Source organism: Lates calcarifer, linkage group LG3 (assembly GCF_001640805.2).
Source record: "Lates calcarifer isolate ASB-BC8 linkage group LG3, TLL_Latcal_v3, whole genome shotgun sequence".
NCBI lineage: Eukaryota > Metazoa > Chordata > Actinopteri > Centropomidae > Lates > Lates calcarifer.
The window spans coordinates 10,485,988-10,501,877 of NC_066835.1; the positions used below are offsets into that span (position 1 = coordinate 10,485,988).

Consider the following 15,890-nt stretch of genomic DNA (forward strand, 5'->3'; position numbering starts at 1 on the left):
ATACAGTGATGTGAGTCACAAGACAGCATCTGCGTGTGTTTGTATAATTACAGCCTGTGTAATCAGGCTAATGACAGTCATGCGACTATACAGACCCTAAGGAAGGAATGACAAGGAGAGGGAGAAAAATCGATGCATAAAAGCCAGAGTTTTCGAGAGGAAAGGAATGGCAAATACTTGAAAGGAGGAAAAAAAAAAACAGTGAGGGATGATGGGATGATGGACCCGGAGGCGGAGTGGGGGATAGAGAAGGAAAGAGGAGTGTTTTTGTCTTTGATGCAGGGGCAGAAAAATCCAATCAGCCTTAAAAATAATTCAATCTGTAACGGAAAGACGCACCTTTGCCAATGTGTGTGTGAGTGTGTGTGCAGACGGCGTGATGTGTATCAACATCATAACACACACAAAGAGAGGAGGTAAATAAACTGTTGCCCCGGGGTGGTGGGGGTGGGGTGAGGGGAGGGCTGACCTTGCCTCTCTCTCTTGGCGGTCGATCAACTTTGGCGAAGGTGCAGCCAATCACGGTTTCCGGCCAATGACTGCGGGCCAAGCGACTGCCAGATATCCGATTGATCCTTCACGTATCATAACAGATCTCGATACTGAAGGCTAATTACGTAGGTTGTGAGATCTGACGACAGACTGAACTCTAGATGAGGAGAGAGCAGCATGTGGTCCCAGCCTTAATGGGCTGCACAGACTGAATGCTTGTGACCTAATACGTTATTTATCATGAGTTGCTGATTAACTCTAATGAATCAATGTCAGAAGACTTCAACTACTCATGAGCCAACATGAGAAACATGTAAGGCAGATGAGACATTTGCTTTGTTCTGGTTTTTTCAATGAATGGCTCTTGTGTTGTCTCAGCAGACAGTATTTCATAACTTGCATCATCTGAACAGATGATGATCCTATATGCCAGTATATTCTGTGTTTCACTGTGGCTGGATTATTTTTACAAGAGGAAATTCTTTCTGGAAACAAAGACAATGCATTAATCACTTAACCCATCTTTTCTGTTCAGTGCGCTCTGCATATTTTAGCACTATAAACAGAGTATCTTTGGGTTTGGGACTGTTGGTTGGACAATACAAGATATTTAAAGATCTTGGGCTCTGGCTAGTGTTTTATGTGGCAAATCAAAAACTTTTTTAAAATGGTTGAATTAATAATAAAATAATCCTTAGTTGTTGGGCTTGTCAAGAGTATAATCTATCAGTACTGTACATTACATGTTCCTGTAACTTTTCATGGTACAACACAGTGTTTCCAAGGCAGAGCAGTGCTTTACTTGGTTGCTTGCTTTAGTTTAATTTATCCTTTATCCATTTTCCTTCACTTTTTCGCTTTTTTTTTTTCTTAAAACAAATACCAGATCATTTTCTATCCTCAGGCTTCTCAAATGAAATAATCTAAGCAGCTCAGGTGTCTGTGCAACCTGTAACAAGGGCTCACATTTCATAAGAATACTTCATTATTTTGGGAAACACACTTATTTGCTTTCTTGGCAAACAACAGCCTGGCAGAGTAACTATGCTCCTGCATCTCGAAGTCTTGTTATCGCAGTGAGGTTTGCCAGGTTTGTTAGCTGAATGCCTGTTAAAGAGACGAAACCAAAACCTGTGTAAAGCAACCATATCTGACAACCCACACTATAGCAGGAGATGCTGCGCAGAAGTCTTGTGTGTAAAGTCTGAAAACAACAAAACAACCACAAAATATCAGTTTTACATTTCTGAAATATCAACAACACCACACAGCTTGGTGGTCGTGATGAGGATTGATGGGTAAAATGTATAGTGCAGCATTCATTCAGGAGTTCCCTGTTCCCTCTATTGACCTCAATGCTAAAATAAATATATTTGCAAGCTCCACATGAGAGCATGTTCATTTCTTTGGCAGTACAGTTAAAGCTAGCTTCATCCCTCAGAAGGCAACATTACTCACTGACTAATTAATTAAGAGGTGGATTTAAGTAACTAATGGCTCAAGAATGATTGTCTAACGCATAGATTAGCTCCTGAGTGCTGGGCATAACAATCAGTGGTCATTAATTCCCTGGTACTACTGGTTCAATGTAATTAAAGTGTGATTGTAGAGCTTGCAGAGTGGCAGAGTGGTCAGCGGAAAACCAGTGGAAAACGTGTTCCTCAAGGACAAGGAAATATATGGGTTATGATACGATCTTGCTCCTGCAGCCCTCCTCCTCTTCTCTGTCTCGGTGTAATCCTGTCCAGGTTGTTCTCTCCATTCAATCCGTCTCAGCTGCCCTAAGCTCTTTACAAGCCTGCGTTAACCACCAGTCTCTCTCTCTCTCTCTTTCTCTGTCTTTGCTTGCTACCAGGACACCAATCCACCCCCATCCATCTCCCTTTCATTTTCTTTTTTCCCCCTCATCAGCCCCTCTGCTCCTTTATCATTTCGCTCCTCCTAAAGCCAGTCCATCCCTGTTCTTCCTCTATTTTCTTATTAGCTTCTCATATCTTTTACCCCTTTTACATATTAACAAATTCCATTCTCTATCCTGCCTTTCCTCTCCATGTCTGCTCCATTTTCTTCTTCTCTCCAATCTGCTTTTCTTTCCCCCACCACCTCCTCCCCTCTCCTCCTCTTCTTCACCGTGTCCTTTCATATCACTTTTGTCTGTGATTGCCTCTGACCTCATTCCCCTTTCATTCTCTTCAAATCTCCTCTCCCGTCGTCTCCTCACAATATGTAATCACTTTCAAATCTGTCGCCACACCTTGCTGCTTTGTTCCATTTTTTTGGGGAGTGTTCAACCATCAACATTTCCCATATGTTGTCTGGTGTTAAGACACAATTTATGCTTAGCCAAATAATTCTTGTCACAGTTAGGGCTTGGTTTTGAACCTCAGTACCTGTTAAAGTTTTTTTGGAGAGCATGACACAGAATGAGGTGATAGAAAGGAGGAATGGCGTGCAACAAAAGGTCCCCAGCCTGAATTGAACTGGAGACACTGCAATCATAGTGTAGGGTACACCTCTTACCGGCTAAGCCACCTCGACACCCCAAACTCAATACTGTTTTTGGTACCGATAGCACCAAGTATAATGGGAGGAGGACAACTGTGTAGACTTTAGTGTAGTTTAACAGAAATGTATTTTTATTCTTCTTTTCTATCTTGTAAATCACTCTGCGACTACACCTGCAAATTGAACCTCAGTACTTTTTTAGTACCCCAATAAGTGCCTCTGAATTACAGGCTATCAAAGACTGTAAAGTTAGCATCAAAACTCTGGTCAGAATCATAATCTTGTTTGGTCATTCTCTAATCAGATATTGACTGATTCAAATCTTAATTTTGCCAATTATTGACTGGATTTTACTGCCGAAACAAACAACATAAGTTTAATCAGAAACGATTTTGGTAATCACTTAATCGTTTTAGTCATTTTTCAAGCAAAAATAACAAACAACTGATTCTAGTTTTTCAAATGTGAGTTTTTGTTTTTTTTTTCTGTTTTCTATTTTTTGTAAACAGGACATCTTTTGTTGATGGTCGAACAAATCAAGCAATCAGAACCTCGCCAGCTTGGAGTTCGGAAAGTTGTTCTGAAGAAGACATGTTTTTATATTTCTCAAAGTGAGGTATGTTTTGATACTGGTGTCAAATCTCAAGTGTCGTATCTGCATTAGTATCAAAAAACATCCTCCTAACTATCGGCGGAGGAATCGGCGACTATTTTATAGTATCAAAAGTCAATTTTCAAGCAAAGATCTGTTAGTCTCAGCTTCTTAGTTGTGAGAATCTGCTGTTTTTTCTTGACATGATGGTAAACTGAGGATCTTTGGGTTTTGGACAGTTGGTCAGACAATTAGGAAAATGATCATTAGTTTCAGCCCTTAAGTAAAATAACCCAATTAAATACAACTGCAACTCACACTGGTGGCAACGGAGCTAATTTTAAAATGTCAAAAAAGGAATTAATGTCAAAAGGAAGTGCCTCTCCTCTATCAGCACCTCCTCCTCCTCCTCCCGCTGTGTCTAATGTTTCAGTGTTGTGTTGACCTGTCAGTCTGTCATGTGTATCTGCCTCAGTCATATCATGTCCTGTCATACAGACACCCCACTCAGTCCAACAAGGGAAACAATTATCGCATCACGCACACACGGCTAAATAAACAATATGCTTGAGAAGACACAAGCACGCGCGTGCACACACACATACTCTCAGTGTCAATCAGCCTTTCAGACCTGGGTCTCTGCTGGCTAAGATTAGGGCTAATCCACAACTGTTGGAATGAAAGATTAAGAATGAATCACCTGCTGCCGCAAAAGAGTGTGTGTGTGGTGTGTGTGTGCGTGTTTGTGTGCATGTGTATGTGTGCGTGTGTGAGTGTGCTTGGAGGCATTTATAGAAGGCCCTATGGGAGAGAAACCTGCTGCAACCACCAAGCAATATTACAGAATCCCTACCCTCCCAACCACACATGTGCAGACACACATGCACACAGATATTACATACACACACACATCATATACACACACGCAGCTCATTAGCTTCAGTGGCTCATTCAAACTGCAAACGCCTTTGAAAGAGCCCTTTAAAGCAACGTAGTTCAAAGGTTTACATGAGAGGGTCCACACACAAACACACACATTCATATTCACACACACACACACACACACACACACACACAGCAGGTTTCAGTGTCTGTATTTAATTGGATCGATGTTCTTCCCCCATGGCTTGCCGATAATTGAGGGGACGTGGGTAACATGTGGGAAGCCTTTTGTTACTAAGTTCCTGTTTATTAAGACAGGCAGAATAAACGAGGAGGTCTACGGCAACGATGGCGGAGGAGGAGGAGGAGGAGGAGGAGGAAGAGAGCTGGTGGGTGGATGGTGTAGAGATGGATGGATGGAGAGAGGAAAACCGTTGCAGCAATGAGCTCCTGACCTCGTTCGCTCCTCTGTCGGGACGCTGGGCTAAATAATTCAAGTGCACACATACACAGTCACGTGCCTTTTCCACACAGTATTTCTCGCTCTCATTCGCAACAAGCAGCCTCCCTGTGCTCCTCCATCACCTCCTCTGCCTCTGTTTCACACATAAACATGCACATGAAACACACACACACACACACACACCACACACCACACACACACACAGACACACCCCTATATAAAACCCCCCCTTTGTGCACCACTCGGGAAGTTCCCCCTGAATCAAAGCTTGGAGGCCAGATCTATAAATACTCACTTCCTGTGTCCATCCCATAACCCCATGAGCAATTAAACGCAAAAACAGGCTCACAGGTTGCTCAGAGGAGTGTGCAAACAAGTAGATCTCTGTCACAGTTTGAATTTTAATAAAACTGTGATGAAATATTAGTTTCAGATATCTTTAAACAGGGAGTGTTTAGATAAGACCAAATTAATGTCTTAAAAATAAAAACTGAATTAATTAATTTGCCTTGATGAAAAACATGCGTCAGAAATGTTTATCTGTAAATTAAAGCTGACAAAATCTCTTTGTTATCAAAGAAAAACATGAAATGAGGATGGTTTGAGAACAGACACTGACAGATTAAAGACAAGATGAAATCAAGTGACGACAAACTGGATGACAAAACATTGATATATCCAGTCATGTGCATGCATCTAACTGTAAATCACTGCATTTTTTTCACTGCAAGTGTTGACCTGAGCCTCCTTCTCTGGAACCGCTAACACTCCTCAAGACAAGAAAGATGTGGTGAAGTAAAACCACTTTCACAAATTGCTGCTCTATAAAGGCAGTCAAATCTTCATGCATATAAAATCTCTTCCGTTTAAATTTGGCCCGACATTGTTCCCATTTCACATGATCTTTACATCTTCCCGCAGGGCCTTAAAGACGCTCCCCCAGGATGACGCGCTCTCTATCTTCCACTGTGTCTTCATTTACGAGCACTCTCTACCACTATGAAGGGCAAACAAACTTACCGGGCTCGGAGTGGCCGTAGTGGCCATTTTCAAAGATGGACTCCCAGAGGAACAGTGATAGCACTTCCGGTCAGAACAAGTTTTTAAAAAAAAAAAGTCTCGCCCAACAACACATACATGAGGAGACAGGTTCTTTGTACAGAGCATCGAAAGCAGAGGAGATTTGGTGTCATTAGAAGCAGCCAGGAGCTGAACTTATGACTTTGGTCCAAGATTTTGTCATTTAATTTTTAATATATGATATGATTGATCGTATATGTTATTTTTATGGCAAATTCAATACCTTGTCAAGCTTCCATGGATGAATGTTAAGTCGATAAAATGTGAAAAAACACAAAAACCAAGTTCCCAGAAGAGGTGTTTTGTCTTCCCAACAGTCCCAAACCCAAAGAAATTCAATTTACAAAGACGTAAATCACAGGCTGGAAGTGTGGAGGCAGAGGTTTTTTTTGTTTTTTGGCCATTTTACAGTCCGATTAGTAAGTTAACAACAGAATGTCGGCGGCAAATGAGGGGACAGAGATGGGGAACAACATGTGAAAAATGTCCCCACCCAGAACCAACACAGAGACACATTTGACATTTAATAGAAATTACTTGAACAATTAATTGTTGTTGATTATTTCTTTTAAGCAAAACTTGTTTACATAACGGATTTATTTAAGGTTTATTTTTCTTGATTAATTTTGTTCATAAATGTCAGAAGTAGTAAAAATGCTTTTTTTAAAAAGTCCAGGGTAACATCTTAAATGTCTTGTTTTGTCCAACTAACAGCCAATAAGATTCAGTTTAATATCACAGAAGACTAAGAAAACTTGCATACATTCCCATTTTAGAGGCAAGAACCAGATAATTAAAAACTAAAGAAGATTAATTTTCTGTTGACTAAAAGTTACAGCTCTAAAACAATCCTAAATTAAGATCCATAGAGCTATGGATCTGTGAAATGAAATGCTACGGATGAAATCGTTACAGTTACTGAGCTCATGTCAACAGATCCATCTCTATGAGGAGTGAACAAACTCCATCATCTGCTGATGAAGAAGAAAAGCCAGTAAGTAGGGGCCTTTGTGAAGCCACTATTTCCAAGATTTGTGATAATATTGAAGTTTGCAGATTTAACTGGACTATGATTGATTAAGTAAAACTCCATAACTGCAATGTCTAAAATTTAAAGTGACAAAAATGAGAAAAATCTAAAGTTGCTGACAAAATTACCATCAGACAAACAAATGGGCCAACAGATGGAGAGGGAGATGGGGGGAGTGGAGTGTTGGAGGTCAGATGGAGGCCAGCCTCAAAGAGACGAGACTCAGGGTCCAGGTCGGGAGTGTGAAGGCCTGGCCTTATCAGAGCCTCAACCCGCTCTTATCAGCCGCCTGCCAGGAAATACACATTCCTGCAGTCCCATTGGACCGCATTGGGTTTCAGCTCTGCATGACCCTGCCCGTCCAGCCCTTCGTTAACCTAATTACCCCTGTCGTTACGGAAATGTGTGAGGTAAAGAGAGTAGTACTAAAGAGATACAAATATACACATGAATGATGTGCGTGAAGAATGATGATACCATCTTAGCAGCGTTAATGTGCCGGTGGAAGGCATCTGTGATTCTCACTCTGTCAAACACACACACACACACACACACACACAAAGGTTTGTTAGTGGGAAGGAGGCGCCCTGTTTCTGGGGTTTTTATTTATAGCGAAAGCTCTAACACACAGAGATCCCAGAATGCTTTGTGGTTTTGGGAGACGGCACTGCGTTTATGCTCTCTAATTTAGAGTCCTGTAATAGCACTAACACACACATGCACACAAACACACACACTCACACACAACTGTAAAGGTAAAACCAAAACTGCTCTCCCATTCTCTATTTTTTAATTTATCGTACTGGAACAGATGGAAAAGACAGGAGGAGAAAGGAGGAGGAGAAAAAAAAGAAGAGAAAGGAAAATGGAAAAAAAAGGGAAAAGAGTGGAGTCAGAGGATGGGACATGAAAAGCTGTGAATGAGAGAAGCAACAGAGGCGACAAGGGAAAAAAAAACGAGAGCGAAGGAAAGAAAAAGAGGGAAGTGAGGGAAGAGAGGAGAGGAGAGAGAGAGGGGCGATAAAGCTGTGACAGCGGCAGCCATGCTGGTTGTCATGGCGACGGCCGTGGAGAGCAGGTAGAGCGCGGTCTCCTGGGAAATGAGCAGTGCGCGCCTCCCTCCCCCCACCCCTCCCTCGCTCGCTCCCTCCTCTCGACATCCCTCCATCCTGGCTCCATCTCCCCATCGCACTGGCCTCACTCCATCCCCTCTCTGTCATTCCCCATCATCCAGGCCCTCGTTTCCACTCTCACTCTGTCTCCATGTACCAATACCCCCCCCCCCACACACCACACACACACACACACTCTCCATCTTCTTCCTTTCTCTTCCTCCATCCCTCCCTTGCCTCCCTCTCTCTCTCTCCACTCCTGATCGCTTTCCTTCCCTCAGTTTCTGGACTCCTTTCTTTTTTCATCCCTCCTTCGATCTCTCCATGCTCGACCTGCTTCCCTTTTCTCTTTCTCTCACACTCTCTCACGTCTTTCCCCTGTTATCTAGCATCTCCATCTCACCATTACCTTAATTCTTTTTCCATCCTGCCCTCTCTCCATTTTATTTCTTCCCCTCCTTCCCTCTTTCTCATTATCTTGTGGTCTGTACACCTCCCTTTTTCCATCCCTCTCCTCCTCCCTCCTCTTGTCTCTATATTCATCTAACTCCCCTCTCCAGAGAATATATATGTGAGTATGTCTGCACAGCCCTGCCCAATTACTGCAAGGGAGACTCTGTGTGTGTGTTTAGTATCTACACAACCTGTGTTTCTAGCCTGTTTTGACCTACCTAAAACACCTCCAGCATTCTCCGTCTCCCTCTGACTCACTGACTAAACAAAACTGCTGCGACTAGTCGCTGGCGCTGTGCGTGAATGCAGCCTGCGGAAGATTACTAGGAGTTTAATGTTAATGTGCATCGGTGCATATATGTGAGTGAATGTGTCTGCACTTGTGTGTGTGTGTGTGTGTCACTGGTAGTGGTGAGAGGAGTCAGAGATTTACAGCTGGATGAATTCAGGCTATAACAGCATTCTTTCTAATACGTGGGACGACTTGAGCACATTCCACGAGGGAAAGTTTAGTGTTGCACAATGTTGTTGAGCTTGATTGAAGAAAGCAGGTACTTTCTAAACTGTGACTGTTAAGGCAGTGTGAACAGAGATCCACGCAGGTGATAAAGCGCAACACCTCATACCTGACTATGGGATTTAGATACGTAGCCTAGCGCTATCTTGACCTTTAGTCTAAAAGGCCACAATTAGGAGAATAAGAGCCATGTTGATAGAAATACCGCAACACACCTTTAATAGTGAGAGGAAACTATTGTAACAGACAAATGCTCCTTTTGCTTTCATTTTAAGAATGACGCTGATTAGCTGACTTGAGAGACCTTATGTTACAATATGGCCGCAGCAATTCAGACAAATACTTTGGGGCGTCATTGAGTAGTTCCTGCCAGGTAAGAGGTCGGTGAAACTTAAAATTCACTGGCAGCCAATGGAGAGAGGACAACACTGGAGTAACGGGCTTATTCCATTTTGTCTTTGTTAGAGGGCGAGCTGCAGCATTTTGAACCTTCTGCAGGAGAGCTACATCAGCAGGAGCGGGACTACAATCAATTATGATCATCTGGTCGTGAGGACACAAAAGCTTGGATTCATTTCTCAGCACTTTCAACTCAAACACTCATCTGCATTTGCCTTCATTTGTTGCCACGAGCTCTCAGCAATTAAGAGTTAGAAGCAGCCCTCTGAAGTTTTGCCTCTCAGGCTCCACAAGTTTCTCAACATGAATACTGCAGAAAAATCTGACATCTAAATTATCAGTATGCAGCATGACATTAGAGGTTAAAGATCCTAGAGTCTTTTAAAGCTCTCCTGAGGCCATTGATGAGGGCCTCTGTTTAATCTTCATTTACACTGAGTTTTCTATACAGTGGTTGGGTTTTAGCAGCAAATTCTGAGCTCCCATTGTTGTCTCAGCTCTTAGGGACGACACATTGAAATACCAGGTATTGTGAAGCTAGTTTCTGCGGCCCTCAACACGCAGTTATCAGTCTAATAGTAAATGGGAAATTCCATTCCTATTGAGTTAAATCAAACACGAAATACTTTCTCCATGCAAGAAAGAAAAACTAATTTCAGTCAAATGCGGCACATCTGCCAAGCCAGTCCTCCCCATGTGATAAGAAATTGCTTTCAGATATGGGTAAGCAGCATGTGTACACATCCAGCGCACACACACAAATAGCCAAGGAGGGGGGACAGGGACAAGAAAAGGAGGGGGGTGAGATGTTTTTCCTCACTGAAGGCTATCATTATTCTCTCGCTCTCTCTCTGTCCATGCTCACCTCCAGACGTCGGCCCACTCTGAATTCAACTCCGGATATGAACCATGATCCTTTTCATTTCCTCCATCCACTAGAAGGTGACCCCCCTCTCACCCATCCTTTCACACACACACCTGAAATACCGCCCTCCACCCCAGGAGTGTTTTCTACCTGCCGGCTTGTGTGCAAGCGTGTGAAGGGACTTTGTCCTCCAGGAGAGTGAGAAAGGACCCACTTCCTGTGTCAAATTGCCTCTCACATTCCTCACTCTCCCTCAATCCGCCTCGTTCGGGCTATTTTTTCCTCGTTCTTGCTCCCTCTCTCTTTCTCCGTCTCTCTATGGGGGGCTTTGTCCGCCGTCGGAGGCACAAAACACTGATTCATTCCACGAGTTAAACATGATCCTCAAGAACACAACGCTTTTTCCGCCTAACACACACACACACATATACACACACAAGCTATAACACACACTTTTCAAGGAGCGAGGGCTGGCGAGAACAAGTTTTTGGCAGTGGAGATTCACTATTTTTGAGCCCACACACAGACAGATGGACAGTCAGTGCTCTCATGAAGGCAGACGGATGCACACACACACTCGCTCTCTTTCTCTCATCACACACACACACGCACTGGCTATTCCATGGGATATAACAGATGTCTGTGGGAAAATTGGTCTCTGATGTAAAATATAGTCGCCCGGATATGATGTCACAACTTCAATAACAGGAAATACCCACAGAGACACAACACTTGGGATCATCATCACAAGACACGCACACACTCACACACATGTTGGACATCCTATAGTTGTGAGGACACTCATTGACGTAAGGCATTCCCTAGCCCCTTACCCTAAAATTAACCATCACAAATGAAACGCTAGCCTGCACTTCATTCTAATCTGAACCTTCAAACCAAGTTTTAATCCTCAAACAGCCCTCTGAAGTGATGACAACCATGATTTCAAACCAAAAATTGGTCCACACAACCATAGAAAAAGACCTGCACACAAACATACATGAGTCACTTGGTTTCAAGCCAAGAGGCATCTAAAGAAGGATCCTGTCAGCAAATGCATGTGACCGTGGGTTGTGTATATGTGTGTGTGTGTGTTCAAAGTCTGGGTTGCTTGAGGTGAGTCTTGCAATTATTAGACCGTTGACATGTGTTTGTGTGTGTGTTACCTATTCGAGCAACACCTGCATCCATCTGTGTGCTCCTAACACAGTGTATATTTAAGTGCTTGTGTGTGCGTGTGTGTATATATGTCACACCTGTCTCCATCTGTACACTTAAAGACAGATTAGGTCAGCTGGAGGCCAAGGATCCTTGGCAAAGACTGCAACTGACTGACCCAGTAATAATCACTGTGACTATGTGTGTGTGTGTGTGTGTGTGTGTGTGGTGTTGTGAACCCCTGCCAAAACCAGTGCCGTATCACAGCACTCCAGGATGTTGACAATACAAATATTGTAGCCAAGCAAGGAAAGGAAAGCAAAGCTGAATTAAGCAGGGCAGAACAATCAACTGCCCCGATACCCCGGACCTCAGGTTCACTGCCTGTCAATTTGATTTCTGAATCTGCAGCACTAAAATCCTATAACACATTTTTTGTTAATTTTGTGATCCTGTCTTATGTCAAAATCAAGTTTAAAGAGCTTTTTTGTTTAAGATTATATTGCGCTCATATGGTAATCTTAAGTGAAACTGAATGAAATTACAGCAAACACACAGAAATTAACGCCCCCCCTTGGTTCAGAAATGTGTTTAGTTTATTGTGACTTTATTTGGATGTTTGACCTTCACAGTGCAGAGTGGGGTTGCTTTCACATCCGTCTGCTAAAACCGAGAAGTTTCTCTGAGCTTAACTTAAATGAGTTTAAGACATGTACGTACATGCTTTTGTGACGTCACAGTGTCCTTGGAAAAGCCAGTCGGACGCAATACTAAGTGTGATGTGGAAACTTGAAACCTCCAGCACATTCAGTATATACTGAAAATGGACTGCACAGTGAAACTGGAGACATGTCGTCTACAGTAGTTCAGCTACTGAAGTGAGCAACATTCACATCGGCTATTCATAGATTTGTGATTTTTCTGGAAGATGTAATTTAAAAGAATTTAAACCATGTAATTAAACTTTTTTGTGGAAAGCTGTTATAATACATGTTTGGAGTGGATCTCTTTTACTTATTTCAGGAAGAGTACAGGTTATGCTGGGTTTAATGGCAACAGGGTGCAGGGTGGGGTGGGGGGTCAGTAGGGGCCCATCTGCAACATATGAAAATCAAGGAGGAAACAGTGCAGTATTATAAAGGATACTATTAACTCACTATCTTATATCACACACTAGGGGAAATCTTTGAAGTGTGTTTTCTTCTTCATTTACATTCAAAAGTAGATCTGCGTTTTGATTATTTTTGGCCCTTGCCTCCTTCTATCTCAATGATTCAATGACCCCCCCCCTTCCTTTTCCTCCACCTCGTCCTTCTCATAGGATAAATCTGGATTAATCGGCAACGGAAGGTGTGGGCGCGCTATAGGGGGGCGCGTGAAGCTCGGCGTGGATGGTTCCGGAGAGGAGGTGTGTGTGTGTGTGTGTGGAGATAGAGAGATAGGTCTGCGTGTGTTAGAGGGCGGGGGGGTTCGCGCATTCCTAATCAGCTTCCCCCCTCTCGCGATTCCCGATGACATCATTCCATCCAAGCCTTCGTTCGCGCACCGCATCGCCGTTAACTTCCCCGTTACCCCACCCACTTTTTTGCCACAAACACACACTGCCGCACACATACACACACACACATACACACACAACTCCGGTTGCAACTGGAGGATGCCCCCGGTCAGATTCTGGCATCCGGACAATAAGACCGCCGATATCTGGCAATTAAAGGAGCGTGCACCTTACAGGTGAAGATCGGACGTCCAATCATCCTCTCTCTCTCTCTCTCTCTCTCTCTCTCTCTCACACACACACACACACACACACACACGTCCTACAGCGCGTCTACCCGGTAATAAAGTCGTTAAAGCCGCAGTATGACTGAAACCCCCAAGTTAACGACAGGATGTGAGCTGGTGACACAGACACCACATACCGAGGCACCGCACAAAGACCCGTAATCAAGCTCAATTAGAGATTACCCGCTAATTACCGACACACACACACACACACACACACGCGAGCACGCACGCACACCTCCTGACTGGAGGGGACACAGGCCACAATAAACCCCGACACTGAGACACAAAGGCTAGTGTGTGTGTGTGTGTGTGTGTGTGTGTGTGTGAGAAAGAGGAGGGGTGGGGGGTGTACGGGAGTCGCCAGCCCCCCCTAAAGGGAGTCACGGTCGGCCAATGAGGGCTGATATGTAGGTCGAGAGCAGGATTTCCTACCGATCACCGACTGTCACTGTCTCATTAACGGTAGCGCACCGCGCTACCTCTCACAATCACGCACAAACACACACATACACGCATGCAACAACAACAAAAAATGCCCTGGCTTCTGTGAGCACACGGGAGCTGCCCGGTTAACAAAGGGATAGGAAGCTCGTGCTTACCGTGGCGGCGTGAGCAAGCAGCGCCGTCAGCGCCAACAGCCAAGGCAGCTTCATGGTAGGGGTGCGCGGGCACAGCCTCCCGGTGCCGCCGCTGCCTTCACGGGGTTCGGGGAGGTGAGGGGGGTAGGGGGTGGGTGAACAAAAGCTGCCGCCGCTTGCTCTCGGTGTCTCGGTGGTCCAACTTCAGAGCGCGCCGCCCGTTCGCGCGACCATCCGTCCTTGTAGTCGGGCTTTTTTTTTAATCCAAGGCTTCACGCGCTGCTGCTGCCGTTGCTGCTCCCGGTCACCGGTAAAGCAGTGGGATTTCCGCGAGGCCTCTTCTCTGTCTGTTTCTCCGAGTTTTTGTGCTCGAGCCCTGATAGATTTACTACCGGGAGACGCCAGACCTCGTCTCTCTCTCTTTCTCTCTCGCAGTACGCACGCAGGCTCTCTCTACCCTCTCTCTCTCCTCCCCCTCTCCGTTGAGGGCAGGATGTTCCGTATGGCGACGCTGCTTGGCCTGGGAGTCTGGCAGGAGGAGGGGTGTGTGTGTGAGTGAATATATACATGTGTGTGTGTGCATGTGTGTTTAGGGAGAAGTGGGGGGGATCTCCGCGTGTAAGGGCGAGGATGCCCCCTGCAGCTCATTTAGGCACCCGCAGCCCCATAGCAGCCTTTTAAACGCACGCACACATACACACACACACACACACATACATACACAGGGAGCAGGGCACATTGCGCACCGCAGAGCCTTCATGGCTGCCCTCAAGTTGTGCCTTTTGTTTTGTGCTTAGGTGGTTCGGGTCGGTTGCACGCCATTAGCACACACCTTCACCGGTGAGCTGCGGTCCTCCGCTGTGATTGGCTGAGTCACGGTCAAACCGTTTGCTAAAGAGAATCGACATGAGCTCACACCTGTGCCTACGTAACAAGAATTAATATTGATGCGCTGCTCACTCTGTAGCCTACTTGTGTCGCCTAGCAACCGCTGGCTCGACCGTTACTGCTCAACGACAATTACAGGGCGGAAAAAAACAGCATTTAACGATTGTTAAAAGGCGCAAAATGAAAACGAACTGGATAACATCTACCACAAATCAAAACGGAAACCTCCTAATAAGTTATATTGATTGACACATGTTAGCTAATTTAAGAACTGACACTTTTTAAATTGAACCTGAAAGTTCATTCTGAATTTTAGAAACAGCGCCTAAAAATGTCAGTGGGTGAATCTTGCTCAGATTAGTTTTTTAAACGACTCTGCAGAAGACCAGAAAAAGCTACATGTGAACTTATTCTAGTGATGCTATAGCTCCAACACAAGCCTGATTAATATCTGATATGCTGAGAGAGGCAGCCTAATACTCAGTTTTCATGTACTAACTGTCATTCAGCTTCTTATATCAAAAATCTGTGAGCAAAATGCTTTACTAGGAATTTCAAAATATAGGTAATTTTCTATAGCCTACCATTGACATTGTTTTATTTTGTGCTGCTGTTTCATAAACTCAAGTTGATTCATTAGTCACCCCTTTTGACCCTGTTATAATTTGGTTTAATACAAATTTATTCATAAATATTATATGCACCATGTAAAGTTAAAATTAAAATAGGGCCCTTCTGTAAGACAGGTAGACAATATAGGTAATGCAAGACCCAGCCCCAGGCCCTGTACTTGTGTGCTGTATATTCCCAAATCACTTTGCAATAAATCAAATGACCATAAAGCAGCTGACACACAATAAACACAGGCCTTTGAGGCTCCTGTTTGGGCCCAGGGGCAGGTTGCTCACTTTTATCTGGTTGGTAAATCAGCTCTGCATAAAACAACAACCTAAGGCCTAATGAGCCTTCCTCACAGCCTAAACATGCAGTACCATCCGAGTGGTTTAAAGTCACTGAAGACGATGCGCTCTCACTTCTTTCAGTTTTATTATGATCCCATTTAATAAATCAACAAAGCTGCAGGATTA

At 44.1% G+C, this 15,890-nt stretch overlaps 1 protein-coding gene across 1 annotated transcript in view; it reads right to left on the reverse strand.

The window, feature by feature from the left end:
- Nucleotides 1-14,505, reverse strand: part of sdc3 (syndecan 3) — a 36,252-nt gene extending 21,747 nt beyond the window's left edge. The window contains 1 exon segment of the mRNA XM_018697606.2: nt 13,936-14,505. Coding sequence (XP_018553122.1) covers nt 13,936-13,989 — 54 coding nt within the window. The 5' untranslated portion in view covers nt 13,990-14,505.
- Nucleotides 14,506-15,890: the final 1,385 nt, after the last annotated feature.